A 17,582-nucleotide genomic window follows, 5' to 3' on the forward strand; every position below is an offset into this window, starting at 1 on the left:
AGAAAAATAAGAGAAAAAGAAGAAGAGAAGGAATGGAGCCACAATCTGAGTTGCAACTAGTTGAAGCAATCAAATCACCAGGTCGATTTTCGTTAGCATCAATGGATTAATATCAGCACAAGCATTGAGCAAGATTTTGACAATTTCAGGTGAATCGAAAGATCCACCGGTAGTAGTACAATGGAAAGCCCTGCTCCATCGGAACCACAAACCCTATTGACATCGACTTGTTCGCTTTTGATGATATAATTCACCACATCCTTGCAACCAAAAATTGAAGCAATCAAAAGAGGCATTCGTTCCTCGAACCCCATCTTCTTCGTGCATATCCTTCTTCCATACCACAAGCTTGGCTCATCAATGTACCCTCTTCCTCGATAGCAATCCTAAAATTGATCAAATCATTCAAAGTCAATAACTCCAACAAATTAGAAAACTTTTGTGCAGCTCCATCGGTTTGAGTTAATTTCCCCATTGCAACACTGTATATGGTAATCAAATTTCTCTTCGTTTATGAAACAAATAATTTATAAATTTATAATAGAATATTAGTTATAAATTTATAAACCTTTACCCTAAAAATTTCAATCCTTTAATTGTCTAACATTAAACCCTAAAATGTTAATCCCAATCGATTTTTTTTTCTTCTTATTAATCTCAATCAATCTTTTCTTTTTTTCCTTAATCTCAATCCAACTTTTCTTTTCTTTTCCCTAAACCCATCCAAACCTTAGACCCTTCAGCTACTCGCCCAACGTGGCAAGTTAACTGGCCAGTCACTTAGTTAACCGGCCATGTCACTTGTCCCATTAGGCCTATAATAGAAAGTGTTAATGAGTGATTGATTTGTCACTTTTCAATAACGTTAGTAACTGATTTTTTATTTTTTAAAAGTTGGGTGACTGGGTTGAAAGTTGAGTGATTGTTTTGTCATTGAAATTAAAGTTGAGTGACTGTTAGTGTACTTTATCCAAAAAGGGAAAAGAGCAATGATAAAAAAAATGGCCTAAGAGATCAGAAAAATGAATGCATTCAATTCAAAATCTCAAAAGCCTAGCCCCCTCAATCCCTAACAAACCCTGGTAACAGCCAACTATTGTTTCCACCGTCATAAGATGAGACAAAAAGGAGAAGTGAATAGGAAGTATGAAGGTTCTTTCATACAAACCATCAGCACGCTTATCTCCAACGAAGGTTGTGTCGTAAAAACCTACAAAAAACACTACATCTACCATGGTGCCGATTAAAACTTCAATAGAGAAGGAAGTTAAGGTTGCTCATTCGCCTTTAGCCACCAGAACAAGGTCTTGAGCGTAGACTCCTAGCCCCCCAAAAGTTTCCTTCGGTGAGATGGACGAAGAGCCATAACACCATCAAGCGAAGAAGAATAAGGCCCCACCAACAAAAAAAATCCAAAAAGCTCATCGGAAAGAGGGTAGATTCAAAGAGATCGACCGGAGACCATTCCCAACAAAACAAGACAGCCCACCTTCTAACGATAATTATTTCACTGCTAACCAAAGAAAAGCCATAAAAGGTAAAGAGAGAAAAGAAAAAAAGTTGAAGAGAGAGAGATTTGGTAAAATATCAAATGATTAAGTTTTACTTGTTTAGATTAATATGATTGTCATATTTATGCAATTTCAAATCCAAAGAAAGTTATTCAATGGTGACCCTAAATCTTTGGGCTTAACTTTTTCCACTAAAGGTTGGTTACCTTTCTTTATGTTATTTGTATCAATAATCAATTTATGGACAAGTGCACTTGGAGTAGTCGATCTGGCTCTAATGTTGTGTCTATGATATTATTTCCCAAGAAATTGGTGTAACGAAAGATCTTAAATTTGAAATCTTAATATATTTAGTCCACAACATTTACACATTCTATCAATTAGATAATGATTTAACAAATTTAGCTCATAATATTTATGCAGAATATATAAAAATTGTGGGTTAAATTTGTTATTATACTAATCAAATTTATGTACAATTGATGGAAGACATTAACACAATGATTAAATATTCATAGTTACTCACTTCCAAAATTGACAAAGATTAAATTACTTCAAGAAACCAATCTGCTTAATATTAAAAATTGAAAGAGTTTCACCTAATTGTTTTGATATTAGGTGTCGTAAGTTTCTGTCCACTCATAATCATGATGGGTAGCATAAAATTAAAAATTCTTGAACATTGTTTTTATTAAATGAGGGATCTTCCTTAAAAGTCAGGGAGCAGATAAAAAATGAAGGCTCACCGATATTAAGGTTTGGTTTAGTATCGATTATCAAAAGCATTTTTGGGGTCAAAAGCGTTTAGAGCATAAACAATACTAAACAGACAACCTTTGGAATTAAAAGTATTTTTTAAAAGTGCTTTTGAACCCAAAAGCAAAAATAGTTTTCTCTAGCTTCTGCTTTTGGCAAAAACGCTTTTACGAACAAAAAACAATTTTAACCTTTATAAAATATTGTATATAATATTTATATTGGGCATGTAATTACTTTCCTATTGAAATTATGTAATTACTTTCCTATTGAAATTTATTTTAAATATATAATATTATATATTTAAATTTTTATTGATTACATTTTAATATTTAAAATATCGTTTATATATTCAAATTAAATTTTATAAATAATTAATATTAAATGTTTAAAAAAACATTTAATATTTATAATAAATTATATTTTACATTCTTACTAAAAATCATAATATTAACTAATTTAAACATTATTTAAATACATATTTGTTATTTTATAACACCATATCTAAAATACACATTTTATTTCTCCAAAACACTTTTTAACAACAATACTAAATACCAAACTTTTCAAAAGTAATTTTCAAAATCTCTTTTCCTAACTTTAGTTTTAAAGATTCTCATGTATGCAAGCTACTTAATTTTATAATTCAATTGAATTGGGCTTGAGCTTTTAAATTGAAATAGAGATTAACTTAATTTAGCAATAACATTTTAAAAAGTTGGAAATAAAATAGGTTGCGAATCTTAACCTATCCAGCATACCAAAATACAACTTTGGCTAAAAGAATGTATTAGCAAAGAGCTGAGCAGACAGTTACAGTCCTCGGAACAATAGGTTTGCAAAATGCTCTCTGCTAAACATTCATGATATACTATTTATCACAGATGCCTCTTCAAATTCAACAGGTTGCATGGAAATAACAGGCTAAAATAAGTCATGAACTGAAATTCATGTCCGTTTCCAAGTTAGGGATAAGGGGCGCAGAAACTCAAACTCCGGCTCTCACAGATATGAAAAAGATGCACCTGTAAAAGAGTAGCAGTATGAAACTGATGTAGAAGCAGGCACAGGCTTAACATCATGATGTCGTTGCATCTGGTTGTAATCGGCTAAAGAATCCGAAGTATATGTTAAATACGATCTATCCACTTGGTTGTTTTCTCTCCTCAAATGATCACTCTCTATTAGGTGCGTCTCTCCACCTGAACGTGGCAGGTACGAGTCTATTGAACCACCATAGTATTAACTATAGTATGGATCTGTAGTATAGGAATCCAAGGTAGAAGCAGCAGCTACAGATGTATTTGCAATTACTGCAGTAACGGTTGATTGCATTGCTTGTGTAGCTCCCAGATCATAAGACCGATACTCTCTCTGAGGCAAGTAAAGAGGATCAGAGGGAATTATATTTCTCTGAATTGGCACAGACTCCCTGTATGCCATCTCTGGTTGACATAGAGGCTGCTCATTATAATCTCTATGGTAAGATCCTAATTTAGGAGCCATATGAGGCTGAAAGCTCGAGTTTCTTCTCTCTCCCTGAAAACCATAAGCCCCATAATCATTCTCATTAAGGTATAAATCACGATGAATGTCCTCCCTCCGAGCAGATGCTAACTCTACATACGTAATTTGTCGATCCCTTTCATGAGATAAAACACGATAACTTTCTGGCACTGATATTGGCATAAGGATCTCTAGCAGATGCTTCTCTGTCTGAAGGGGGGCCCTGCTTCCCTTGGTCTATCATGAGCTTCCCTATTTGAGTGTTCACGGATTCGAGCTGCTGCCCTTGATGGAGGAGAGTGGACAGGCAGTGCAGTTGAATGAACTGCAACAGGTCGGAACAATTTAGTGAGTTTCCGAACCTGAAAGGAAAAATTCAGATGTCGTTAAAGCCAAAATATGAAGGAAACTAGCAACACCAAACTGCCAGGTAAGAATACTACTCCTCACTTGTCTAGCAGTAAGTTCAGTTTGAATTTGTTATTTTTGTTATAATTTTCCCTGATTGCCTTCTTGAATATGCTTTCTGCCAGTGGAAAACAATCAGCATGGACGCTGAACCGCACCTGAAAAAGATGTCATTGGTACACAAATCTCTTGGGTGAGGAGGAAGAGTTGTACCCAAGAGATTTGTAACTAGAGGAAGATGGCTATAATGAAATGGTACCTGAGCAGGGAAAGCCCCATCAAAAGGCTCGGGCTCAAGTTTCATTCCACCAGAAGTGGATGCTTTATAAACCCCATACATAAGTTTGAGGTCATAATCATATAGAAAAAGCTTAAGCCCTCGTCTGATACCCAACACAAGATCTTTTTTACAATTTTATACCCCCATTACTCGGTACCGGAAACAATCAGGCCTGGTCTTTGCGTTGCACAGAAATATTAGACCATCAATCCTTTTTTTCATCTTATTTTATTGTTTCTTTCCCTTACCATCATTTTTTTCTTTATTCTTGTTATTATTCTCTGAATTCCTGCGCTTTTCCATCTGCTCATTCCATTTTCTCCTTTTGTTACCTCTCAGCTTCTCTTCATTCTTCCGGTTCTTATTCAAAAGACCAGGCCCCCTCCCCCTTCTTCGCTTTCTGGAACTTTGACTTAACTTACTACTCTTTTCCTTGCCACCTGACCCATACGTATTTTCCTCATTCTTTTCAATCTGCCAGCTATTCTCTACATGCACCATACTGGTGGTAGCATCCTTTTGTGGGTTTTCTTCCCTTGAATTTTGCTTCTTAGCATTATTTTCAGTTGCTTTACTGCCTTCTGATAAACTCTTAATTTTCTTCTTTCGATTTCTCCCCCGAACCTCAAAAGTATGAGTGGCTTTTCTTGTCTTCAAGAAATTCCTGGCCATTGACTTTGCAATGTCAGATTTGGCCTTTGATAAATTAGAGCTTTTCTTTTCACATGCTTGTGATAGTGCCAAACCTACTTCAGCACTGTCACCTTCATTTTTGTTATTTTCTTGTTCCTGGTCTACACCCACAGAGTGATAGAAGCCAATTGTTTTCCTGGTCAAATTAACAATCAAGCAGATAAGAGCAGTTTGGGAATGTCTAGAGCCAGTCAAGCACAGCAAATAAACTTCTTGGGAAAAAAGAACATATGGAATAAACCGGTTTTTATTTATTAAAAGCCGTATCCACTTTACCATATACGTAAATTGCATATTTTAACATAAATATTGGATGAATATAGTTACAGAAACTAGAAACATTTGTGCAAGAAACTTCATGGTCTCTCTTAGCAGTAGAGCCTGATTTCTAAAGTAGACACAGAAATATAGTCTGCCCCCAAATACCACAGTGTATTCACTGGAAAAATCTATATTGAAATTAAAAAATATATCAATTTGCTATAATGTCTTCTTGTCATGCCCTTGTACCAATCAAAATTAAGAACTTCCAAAGGTCTATACTGGAGCAAAGCAATAAGATATGTACAGTTTTAACTAGGATTGGAACAGGATGAAGAAAAATATCACTGAAAATGAGAGACTTCTCCCATTTTTCTTATACTTAGAAACATTTGAGCAAGAAAAGTAGTGGTCCCACCTAGTGATGGTGCTTGATTTATAAAACTGGCTCAAAAGCAGACATGAAAACATAGAAAGTCCCGAACACCTCTGGTATATTCACCAGTAAAACCCATATCGAGTCAAACTTTGTTTGCTATAACTTCCTCCCATTCATCCATGCATTTGCACCAATCAAAGATAAAAACTTGCTAAGGTCAAAACCACAGCAAACAATATAACTGTGAAAAGTTGACATGAAAACAAATAAAGTCCCTTCTTTTCTCCTACTTAGAACTAAGAAGGAACTTAACAGCTGAAAATTGAAGTTTCTCCATTTTCTTGCTCACCAAATACTACATTAACCGGGGATATAAAAGATAGTAACAACAGTATAGAATAACATATCTCATTTAAATCTTTTCTTCCCTTCCACCAATTTTCAGAAATCTACAAAACTTCTCAATTTCAGTTCTATATAACTCATTTTCAAATGTTTGCTTCAAAAATTAATAACTTCCTAATTGTCAATACCAAAGCAAAGCAATAAAATATGTAAAGCTATAAGTTGGACTTGGAACAGGATGAACACAAAAATGAGATTTTTTTATTTTTTTTCCTTCATTTCTCCTACTTAGTACTTAGAGGTTAAAAGGAGATGGTTCTAAGCCGTTTGTTACTTTTTATGTCCCTGGATAATGTTTCTTAACTTTCTGTCTCATAAAACATCACATTATCCAGGGACAAAAGTAACAAACGGCATAGAACCATCTCCTTTTAACCTCTTTCTTCCCTTCCACCATTTTCCTCAAATCTAATAAACATTCTCAACTTCAATTCTAAATAACTCATTTTTCATTCTAAATGTCTTATTCAATGCCCCGAGATATTAAGAACACCCTCATCGTCAATACCAAAGAAAGGCAATATAAATATGTGAAGTTATAAGTTGGAAATGAAGAGAACATTGTCAAAGAGAAGAAAATTTTCCCTTCTTTTCTCCTACTTGGAGCTTAAAAGGAACCTAACGCAAGCTTTCTCTCTCACACAAACATCCCATTATCCACACAAATCTACTACAAATTCTTCAATTTCAAATCCAAATAACTAGTTTCATTCTAAACGGCTTCCTCAGTACCACCAAAAGGTAAAGCTCACTGTTAATACGTTTCATCTCGTTGCTAAGATATCTAATTAGATCATCAATAATCGTTTAGAGACTGATAAATTTTCGGAGGGGAAAAAAACAATAGCAACCAATCAAAATTAACAACTTTTTTTTTTTTGAAAATAAGGAAAGAAAACCAGAGAACAAAAGATTTCTAAAAAGTCCGTCACATGCCCTTTTTTTTCTCCACAACCAAACAGAAGAGAGAAAATAAAATTACATTCCGCAAAAGGAAAAAAAGAAAAAAAAAACCTGGATTGAAGTCTAATTAGAGAAACATGTTATGGTTGTGAATTGGGGAAAGTGAAATTTCAGAAACAGAGAAAAAGAATACGAATTACTTCTAGGAAGCGTACCCTATTGAAGATATCGAATAACCCTTTTGTGACTTACTAGAACACCCTTTATGTGTATTGCTGTTACAAAAGTATCGAATATCGATCTGTGTTATCGAATTAAAAATCCATGTAAACTAAGCAAAGTTTAATCAATAGATGTGTTTCTTATTTTCTTTGAGAATATATAGATCTTAACCAAATATCCAATCTTTTATAAAATAACAAATATTATATTGAAACTGTTTTATATTTTTATATTAAGATTAAAATTCAAAATACCATAATTTTTTATATTTTAATTTATACCATCTACTCAGTTGAAAATAAGAAAACTTGATTAAGCATTAAGAATTCAAACTTATTTCCAAGCATAAACCCATATAATTTGCAATTACAAGCATCTCATTTGGAGGTATAAAATCAAAATGTAAATAGAAATGAGAGAGAAATACATCAGTCAAGCATATTCACAAGCTTAATTAAATAACACAAAATATCTTTCAAAAGGTTTGGGTAAAGAGTGTAAAGATCAATAACTGAATTCAAATCATTCAATCAAGATAAACTTTAATATCAATTCCATTATCAATGAGGGATTGAACCACAGCTCTGATTTTGCCTTCGAATTTGTCCCTCTCCCTGGGAGTATAAGAAGCTGTATACACATCGGCTTCTCTCGCTCTCTCAGCTAATATCCGCCCGATTGCCAAGCAAGCCGGAATGTCCGATCTGGATCTCAGTACTGCTTTAATGTCTTTCGAGTTTGTGCCTGCGACTGCAACTTGCTTACATGTCACCCTATGTGTGACAGAAGCGGAAACAAACCGCTTCGAGATGAAGACATCAAGTGTAAATGGTTCCATGTAGGCTTCGGTCCGTTGTTTAAATGAGACATGCTTGTTCGGATTCTTCGACTTTTTTCCTTTCTGATAAGTGTATGGCTTGCTATTATCATCATCAAGAAAATCCTCTACCCCAAAAAAACTTCTTGGTGAACAATGAAACTGTACAAGGGAAAATGTTGTATAAAGTCTGCAACTCTGAACTTCACAAGCTAATGAAGCAACACTTCGGCACAAGGGATAATATCACTAAAAAGGGGATAATATCAAACTATACACTTCTCAATATTTGAGCATTCAACAATAAATAAGAGACTATAAGGAAATCATGCATTTTGACAGACAAAAGAAAGAAAATTTTGCATGTTTTGCGGATAAATTGGACTACTCTTTAGACTTCATTATCAAACACACACATATATGCATATTACACCTTAGTTCAACAAGCCAATGCTTTTATTTTTTGCACATTGCATCTTAGGCATATAAGCATAGATTGATAATATGAATTGGACAGATGATGGGGTTGATTTGATGCAAACAGAGTTATACGCATGCAGATTAAGCAAAAGGAAATAGGAAGAAGGAATGAAGCAGGTATTTTTCTGGAAAAGTAGAACCTTTCAACTAGATTTACACAACTTCCTTCCAATTAACATATCAAATAAATGAACAGCTTATATACATCGTCGAACTAGATTCACACGATTTTCTTTGAATCAACACGTCAACAAAACAAAGATGCACGAACAGAGCTTATGTATTCCCTCTCTCATCTTTCAAATTTTCGTCTCCACGATTTTCAAACCCCTAATGCAGGCCATACTTTACTTTATGTTTACCGTATAGGTAGATGTTACAATAAGCTTTAAATCTCTCCAGTCCACCCTTTTTTGGAACATTACTAGCATCATAATTTCTTCAACAGGCACGCGGTCAGAGCCCTGGGCTCCGAGCACATGACTTCATGTTCTATTTCACTCCCCACAGGGTTCATTTTCTCATGGTACTACTTTGCTATCGAGGAGCATTTAGCCTTATTTCAGTCAACACCAGTTCAATTCTTTTATTCATCACGCTCATAAAGGACTTTGCCAAAAACAAGTTGCAAAATAAGATTTTTCATGTTTTGTTTCTTGAATTATCAAACTATGAACACAATCTCTGGAAAACAATGGTTAGTGGTTCTGGTTTTAATTGAAAAAAATCGAAGGATAAACGAATTGGGTATCCATAAAAAAAATCTGAAGTAAGATTTAAAAGAAAAAAAAAAAAGTACCTACCTGTCCAGCGTGAAAAGAAGTCGTGGGCAAGTACAAGCAAGGCAAAAGAAGTTTATCACCAGAATCTGAAACTACCCTTTTGCTCAACACCTTCCATATCGCTTGCTTCAACATCTTACAGACAACACCCCCTGAAAACCAGAAACGAATTGTATAAAGAAGCATTATATCGAACAGTTGAAGTGCATTGTTAAAACTAGAGTACAAACAAAGAAAAATGAGTCTTGCACGAAATGTGAGAAAAAAAAAAGTAAGAGGCGTTTTTGGTAGAATAAATGAAAGGGAGATGAAGAAGAAGAGAAGCAAGAGAGGTAAACCTGGCATAGATGGCAAATACAAAACTGGGAACAAACTTACTAAAGCTGGAGAACAAAGTTCCACCGTAAATAACTTCGCTTGGATACAAAGGAATATACGTATTATTTAAATATTAATAAAGTGGTAACCTATTAGCAGTCAAGGCCTTTTGATCTAGTGGAATGAATTTTGTCTAGGGTGTGAGAGTTCCCGGGTTCAATTCTCGCAATGCACTCTTTATTTCCGTTACCAAAGTATTTTAATTCAAATGAAAAAAAGAAAAAAAAAGCATATTATTTTCTCTTCATATATATATTTTAATACTTATCTTCAATGTTCCATGTCCAATACATTGAATCATGATTAAAAAATTCGGGAAATTATTAGAATTTTTCCATCAATTAATTTTATTCAAGTTTTAGTGTAATCCACTACATCAGAACTCGGACGTAATAATGTCCCGCTTAAACTCTTCAGGTGCTGCAAAACAAACAGAAATTAAAAACCATATTAACAACTTCCACACTAATGACATATATTTCTCCAGTATTAGGATGTACTTTTTTGGAAGAAATAACACAGATTATCACTCCAAACTAAAGAAAAAATTAAGAGGATTAAAAAGAAATATCCTCAAGTTAGATATATACATTTAGGTATAATTATGATAACAATTAGAGCCTTATTTAGAAAAGAACATGATATACCTATTATAGCAGTTTTATTAGATAAAAGATTTGAAAACCCGATAAAAGCACTTATTGGAGGAATACAGTCTAATTTACATACCGGTGTAATAGGATTTAAGGTTAAACCAAACTATTTTATATCTATTACAGACTCTCTAATAGAAGAGTGTTTATGTTTAAGAATTCAGACAAAAAATTCTGAAATAAGTGATTTAGCAGAAGATTTAGCAATAAGTTGGACTTCTATTAATGAATATACCAACACGGCAGAAGTAGAAATTAAAGAAATTAATAATAAAATAACTGAGTTATTTGAACCTAATAAATTTACTACAGAAATACAACCAAAATTACTACATCTAAAAGACCTATCAATACCAAAAGATTGGATGATTGATAGAATAAGTGGTACTAGTACTTCAAAACCTGTAAGTACTATAGAATATATGTCATCTGGAGATAGACTATATTTTAAAAATAATGCTATAATAAATACAAATGATAATCTAGTTTTACCTTCTAATTCTCAAATAGAGGAAGAAGAAGATAATATTAGTACAAATTCCACAACACCAATAGGTATGAAAACAGATCAAATACCTATTTTCCCTACTGAACCTAGTAGAAATTCTAGAAATACTAGAATGGAAGAAATACAATCTACTACTATTATTCAACAAATAAAAATAGAAAAAAATGATATTATTACATCTTCAAATTTCCAACCTAGGAAATATTATACATATATAAAAATTACACTTCAATTTAGATAAGTTTAGAAATGATAGTAACCTATGTTACTGTCGAATACAAATAAGGGTCCATTTTGTTTAATTTTCACAAAGTCTAGCTAAAAAGTTATTGCACATTTTCAAACATGGTATGATGATATGACCCTCTAAAGACTCCAAATACATGGTAGACCTTAAAAAGATAGAACATACTTATATAAAAAATGTACCCTTATCTAACATTCACACCCAGTCTGAGCAACCCAGTTCCATAAAGTTTAAGGTATAGTTTAAGATGATTAAACAGGTAAGAGATTGAAGAGATACCTTGTCGATCAGTGAACAGATTGAACTGAGAAACTGCCTGCCTTAGGAACATTTCAACTCCACTCACAGTTATTGCCCCAGCAGCCTCCGCTTCTTTCAACAAACTTGTTTTTCTAGGTGTATAAACAGCATCAAACACCAACTCATAATCCCCCAAAGTTTCCTGGTCAACTGGAATGCGCTGATCAGTATATGGATGCATTCCGAGCGTGTTCCATTCGCAAGGATTGCTCCTTTCTCCGGTCGGAAATTAATGACTTGTTCGAATGTTCGAGCTTCACCCAAGACAGCAGAAGCAAGAGATTTTGCTCTTTCTTTTCCACAAGAAAAAAAAGGGTTCAGAGCAGAATTGAAAATCATATCAGCATACAGGGAGCATTGCCTGTTTAAGAGTTGCGTATGACATACCAAAATAATGTCGAAAATGAGTATCCGAGCTCCTCGACTTTTAGCACCAAATGCCAATGCTCTTCCGGCACCTCCAGCACCAACTAGCACGAAGAGTTTCCCGGATATCAAAGTACCTAAATATGATAGTTTAAAAGTAAAGAAGTGGCGGAATGGACAAGTCACTAATCAACACAATAAACATATGCAATCAATGTAAGGTACCTTTTAGAGCATCCTCGATCGAAGTTATAGCAGCTTCACAATCTGTATTAAAACCAATCAGCTTCCCATCACAAGGTCTCCTTATAATAGTATTAACAGCACCTATAGACTGATGATGCATGTAAAGAATACTTTGTTACATTCTCAAATATCTATTGCATATGAATGAAACTGTAAGTAAATGCTGCCATCTTTATATATTAATTAGGAAATCGAAACATCACAGGATCATGCATAAAAGAAAAGTTCTAGAATCGTTGTATACGAAACAAGCACACATGTCAATATATAGTGTTTAATATAGAAGAAAAACAAGAAACTTGTACAAATAAATGGGAAATTATAAGTTGTAATATGATTGTCAACCTCTGCAAGTGGATGAACTTCATCACAGAACTCAACTACAGCTTCCTTGTATGGAATCCCAACACTGCAATTCGTTTAAATGAGGAAAATTCGAAGTTACGTTTTGGAGAACAATGGAAAATGGCTTTCAACTAAATCTGTCAAGGCCAGTTCTGGTTTAGTTCAATAAACAAAATCACTGGCTAAAATGTGTTTGAATGCCTAATCTACAAAAAGATAAAAACTGATCACCTATGAGAATGAAGTTGTAGAACCAACATACCTAAAACCCGGGAAATCAGAACCAGAATAGGTGCTAAAAAACTCCTTGAGATTATCAACGAAGAACGGGACATAAACCCCATTGAAGTTCTCATGTCTAAGGGTAGGATTATGCAGTATAGGGCCTTTGCTATGGCTAACAGGTTTCGAAACAAGTCCAAAAACTTTAGTTTCTGAATTCATAAGGTCATGTTTATAAGTGTGCTTAACACTGTACAAAGAAGGCATGCCAGGAATCGAGTATCCCTTGATGGATCCATAGGCTAAGAAGCCACCAAATTTTGGGCACAATAGCTGGCTTATGAGACCCCTTTCCCCTACAGAGTATGCAATTACTGGCATCTGCAAATAAATAGAATCTAATAATGTTAAATCTCAGACACAATCGATACTTCTCCGAACATATTTGCAATAGAGTTGAAGTTTCTTACTTGGTAGTGAGAAAGCAAATGAAAAATCCTTGCTATCTCGGTAATATCCGTTACATTCTCAACCACCTTGAGGATATCGGCTCCAGTAGCTCTCATGGTGGCAGCAAGATTGGCCAACTCTTCGTCTGAAGGGGTTGTACCGGTAATATGACACGAAACAATAAATTTGGTAGCACTTTGGTAGTTGATTTTCAGTTCCCTGATAAGATGAGAAGCAACCTGGACAAGAACATGATATGCATGTGATGTAAGTCTCGTTCCGAGTTTGGATAGCATAGACAGCAGCCTATGCAATAGTAAATGGGTACCTTGAGTTCAAAATCTATATAATCAGCTCCCAATTCTGCAGCTAAACGAAGTGTTTGTAGTCGGGAGTGCTCATCTCCTTCATATAGACCACCGTCCCATTTAGGCCTGAAACAAAGGCCAATTCTTAGAATTTATATACACCTACTTTAGAAAATATGAGTGGAACATAAATATCTTAGCCTATTGAAAAAGACTATTCTTATACTACAACTTCAACATATATTGTAATCCCACCTCAAAATCCTTTATTCTGTCAGTCCCTCACATATTCAAACGTTGGTATAAAATATAATTCTCTAAATATCTTATAAAATTAAATACTCACTCCAAATCTAACTAATAATAATTTAGTATTAGGAGCTGGATTGCATTTTGCCATCTCTACTAAAAAAAAGAGCAAATCAGTCCTTGTACGTTAGATTAAAAGGTAAACATATCCTTCTACAAAAATTTCATCCATTTCTACTGTTAAAAATTAGTCTACTTACCCTTGTACATCAGCATGATGTAAACGTCGCACGCACGTGTTATTGCTTGGTTATTTTGTCACCATGCTAGGTTTTAGCAAGGATGAAATTTTTAATAGAAATGACCAATTTACTCTTTTATCTAATATACAACGATTAATTTGCCTTTTTTTTAGCAGATGGATAAAATACAATCTAACTCTTAGTACAGAAACCTCTATGATAATTTTACCTAATAATTTACATCTTTAAAGGGAAAAATGTGTGGATGGGGGTGGGCTGGAACCTAAATATCTTTTTCAATAGTGAAGCTAAATATTTTTTTAACCAAAATTAAGTTATAAATTTTTGGAAGAGCTAAAATAAAAATTTATCAATGTATTAATATAAAATTTCATAAACTTTAGAAGGGTTAAAATAAAAATTTTCTATTTTAGAAGGTCAAAATTAAATTATAAATTATTTAAGGGCCAAAATGTAAATTTTGTCGTTATATTCACTTAAAATGCTATAATTTTTAAAGGGTTAAACCATAAATTTACCAACTTTGAGGGCCAAGGCCTGCCAACTATTGCCCCCGTGCCTATGAAAACTATACTTGAAGACACTACCATCCAGAAATGAATCTATTGAATACAAATCTTAACTGGTAAATTAAGGAAGGTCTTTTTTCATCCCACGGGTCTTCGATATTATCCTCAAAGTATTAGAGTTGCATATTTTTTATCTTACCCATATTTGAATGAATTTAGATATGATTATTGGTAGAATATCCTAAATAAATAGAAATCTGAATAACATACTGTAAACTCAGTGTCTTTATAAAACTTTTCAAACAAGATAAAAGCAAATTCATTAAACAAACTCAACGCCAAAAAAAGGAGAAGGTTGAATGGGTACCTGTAAAGGATGATGAGTGGCAAAGGCTTGTTATCGAGGATTGCAGGAAGGTGGTGGTGAGGGTGAAAGTTGGTGATATGATCCAACCTAATCTCGAGGAGGTGCGAACCTTCAGCTTTGGCCTGCTTCATCTCTTTAACCGTTTGCTCCACTGTTTCACCCATTAATGGAGCACATATCATTGTTGAGTTTTTCAAAATCCCAGTTCTACCCATTTCTAACCAACCTCAAACTTTGGTTGAAGAGAACTTTTCCAAGAATGCTAGTCACAACGTCTTTGTATGAACCCCCCTACTTAATTTCTTCATGTCATTTTTATAGACAAATTAGCTAAATATATCATGTTAAACAGGGCAAAATTAGTCAAATATGTCCTCTCTTTTTTAATTGATCAAATAGGCCTTGTTTTTAATTTAAGAGATTGAGAATGCGATAACGTGTCTCAGAACACATAAATTTCATATGTCATACCGGGATAGGATCATTATCTCAGAAACACATCCTATGGAAGTCAAGTTTAGGGGTGACAATGTTTGATATGGTCATGGGTTGAAGTCTAAGTGGAGGTCCCAATCGGTGATTGTGATGCGGTCACGGGTTCAAGTATAACTAGGGGTCAATTAAGGGTCATTATGTGATCACAAGTTCAAGCTTTTTGGACAATCATAAATGATGCCTTATATATACCATACATAAGATTAAGGCCATAATCATAGAGAAAAACAAAGGCCTTTTCGATGTAATCAAACGGTATCTTTAATTTATATATTTCCACTCAAACGGTATCTTTAATTTTTCTTTCTTATCCAAAGGCTGACACCAAGGTGGACACAAGAGGGCTTTCAAGCGGAAAGCGAATGTTCCGTCGGAGTAGAAGTCAAACTCGGGTCGGTGCCATACTCCAACCATTATCGCCTCGAAAGGAGCATCACATTTACTCCAACGTCACAGTCGCTGCCCGCCTGAGAGTCCTCCTGTGTCCACTAATATCTAAAAGAGAAGTCTCAAATCTTATTCGAGATTCCTGGGATCAGGGCACTTTTGTCAAGGTTTGAGTGGTGGTGGACAAAAAGCACGTCCAGCTGGGTGAGCTTTCTCTCCACCACCACTTAAACCCTGACAAAAGTGCCTTGCCCCCAAGAATCAAAGTGCATTTTCAAGCATGTTTTGAAACACACTGAAGTCTCTTTGAAGCACGCATATACTGAAATTGATTCTGCTAAAACGTGTTTTCAAGCACAAAGGAACCTTTCATTATTATTATTCGATGAAAACACGTCTACTGAAACATATTTTGAAGCACGCCTTCCCTCTCTCCTTGTTCTTTTTTTGCTATTAAACTATCGAAGTATTTAATACTTAGACACGCAAAAAAATCATTATTTTTTGAAGAGTTGCACTGCGAGTGTAGTCTACATTTCTTTTGATAACCATTTGAAGATTTTTTATTCTAAATATCTAATTCGTTTTAAATTGAAATGAGTCGGCAAGTGAAATCCATAATTTATTACAACGATCAAATTTGCAATACGGACGTCAGGGTTGTATTTGCATGAGCCTAATCCGTGTAATTAGCTTTTAGCTGTATCATTCAATTGCATTAGCTACGAACTATAATCAAGAGAAAAGTTAGGGGTTCAAGCCGAGGAAGAATTGCGAGCTTGCAATGTAAATATATGGCATTGGTGGACCTCTTTAAATATGAGTTGTTTGATGTGAAAGACAAGCTCAAGCTGGAGGCGATCATATCATCGTACTTTAAGTATGAGCTATTCAAGTTGGCCTAGAATATGAACTTGCGCCGCGTCCCAAAAGGTCATCTGAATTCTACTTGGATACGAAAAAATATGGATGTTCAGGAGAGGGACAAGCAACAAAGATTATGCAACTATTTTAGAAACCCAGGGCATTCGAAGGCAACATGTTACGTATTGAGGGATGCATTGAGGCCTCAACGTCACTAACATATTTTTGTACAGAAATTGATTACAATACTTCTTTTTTTTGTACAAAAGTTGTTTATTCTTTTCATTTTTGTATTTCATTTGTATTTTCCACCATCTATTGACATTCATATAGTGGAAAAATTGCCACTTTAAGCCCTACTTCAAGTACCAATTAAAATTTCTCTAGCAATTGAAATTTTACCATTTTTACTATTTAGTCTTTATACCTTAATTAATCACTAATTCGATAAAGGTACCTATCCAAAGTTCAAATTGTCTACTATATAACTCTAAAAATATTGAATAAAAATATTCATGGCTTACAACGTTTTTCAACACCACTAACTTTCAGACTGTTACATATTTCATATCAAATATTATATATGGATATGGAAAATTCTATACAATTTACATTAGAATTTAACAAAGATAATTATGAGTTGCAATAGAAATATAAAAAAAAACTGATCATTTTTTATTGATATCATTATATTTACATCATAAAAAGTAAATGAAAAATATATCATCGACATCGTCGAGCTAAATGTGTACCACAAGGTGGTGGTTAACAGTTACGGGTAAGATTTCTACGTACAAGTTGAGGTGTCAACTCCTCTTCTTGGTCGTGATCATCTCCTTCATCTTTTTCGTCTTCACCTCGATCCTCGTACTCATCTTCATCTCGACCTTCGCCTTCATCTTCATCTTGACCTTCGCCTTCGTCTTTGTCTTTGTCTCCATCTCCTTCTTCCGTGGTTGAGTATGGTGTCATCCTAGCCTCCAATCATATGTCATTCATTCTATGAGAAAGTGGTTGCAACA

At 34.3% G+C, this 17,582-nt stretch overlaps 2 protein-coding genes across 3 annotated transcripts; both read right to left on the bottom strand.

Annotated features, from left to right (window-relative positions):
* Window positions 1-7,752: 7,752 nt before the first annotated feature.
* LOC107948832 (50S ribosomal protein L18) lies at window positions 7,753-9,878 on the bottom strand. 2 transcript variants are annotated; one of them, XM_016883485.2, is made up of 3 exons: window positions 9,742-9,878; window positions 9,425-9,555; window positions 7,753-8,303 (listed from the first exon to the last, which is right to left on the bottom strand). In XM_016883485.2, exons 1-3 carry the CDS (start codon window positions 9,746-9,748, stop codon window positions 7,851-7,853), a joined length of 591 nt encoding a protein of 196 aa, XP_016738974.1. In that variant the 5' UTR covers window positions 9,749-9,878; the 3' UTR covers window positions 7,753-7,850. The 2 variants fall into 2 exon arrangements, with proteins under 2 accessions (XP_016738974.1, XP_040940994.1); XM_041085060.1 differs by lacking the exon at window positions 9,742-9,878 and having other exon boundaries at window positions 9,425-9,728.
* A 189-nt stretch (window positions 9,879-10,067) lies between these two features.
* LOC107948831 (bifunctional 3-dehydroquinate dehydratase/shikimate dehydrogenase, chloroplastic) lies at window positions 10,068-15,240 on the bottom strand. The gene is made up of 9 exons (XM_016883484.2): window positions 14,815-15,240; window positions 13,447-13,552; window positions 13,139-13,357; window positions 12,709-13,049; window positions 12,447-12,510; window positions 12,081-12,189; window positions 11,877-11,992; window positions 11,469-11,782; window positions 10,068-10,201 (listed from the first exon to the last, which is right to left on the bottom strand). The coding sequence occupies exons 1-8, from the start codon at window positions 15,027-15,029 to the stop codon at window positions 11,654-11,656; spliced, it is 1,299 nt and encodes a 432-aa protein (XP_016738973.1). The 5' UTR covers window positions 15,030-15,240; the 3' UTR covers window positions 10,068-10,201; window positions 11,469-11,653.
* Window positions 15,241-17,582: the final 2,342 nt, after the last annotated feature.

This window comes from Gossypium hirsutum, chromosome A13 (assembly GCF_007990345.1).
Source record: "Gossypium hirsutum isolate 1008001.06 chromosome A13, Gossypium_hirsutum_v2.1, whole genome shotgun sequence".
Taxonomy (NCBI): Eukaryota; Viridiplantae; Streptophyta; class Magnoliopsida; order Malvales; family Malvaceae; genus Gossypium; species Gossypium hirsutum.

Bases quoted from the DNA above. Each gene is read 5' to 3' on its own strand.
- LOC107948832 (XM_041085060.1), bottom strand. From the start codon at position 9,589: ATGCTTCTTTATACAATTCGTTTCTGGTTTTCAGGGGGTGTTGTCTGT. The intron at 8,304-9,424 runs GTAGGTACTTTT...TCCCTTGTACAG, and splicing joins CTTCTTTTCACGCTGGACAG to TTTCATTGTTCACCAAGAAG.
- LOC107948831 (XM_016883484.2), bottom strand. From the start codon at position 15,029: ATGGGTAGAACTGGGATTTTGAAAAACTCAACAATGATATGTGCTCCA. The intron at 13,050-13,138 runs GTAAGAAACTTC...ATTTATTTGCAG, and splicing joins ATTTGCTTTCTCACTACCAA to ATGCCAGTAATTGCATACTC. The intron at 12,190-12,446 runs GTTGACAATCAT...ATGCATCATCAG, and splicing joins AAGTTCATCCACTTGCAGAG to TCTATAGGTGCTGTTAATAC.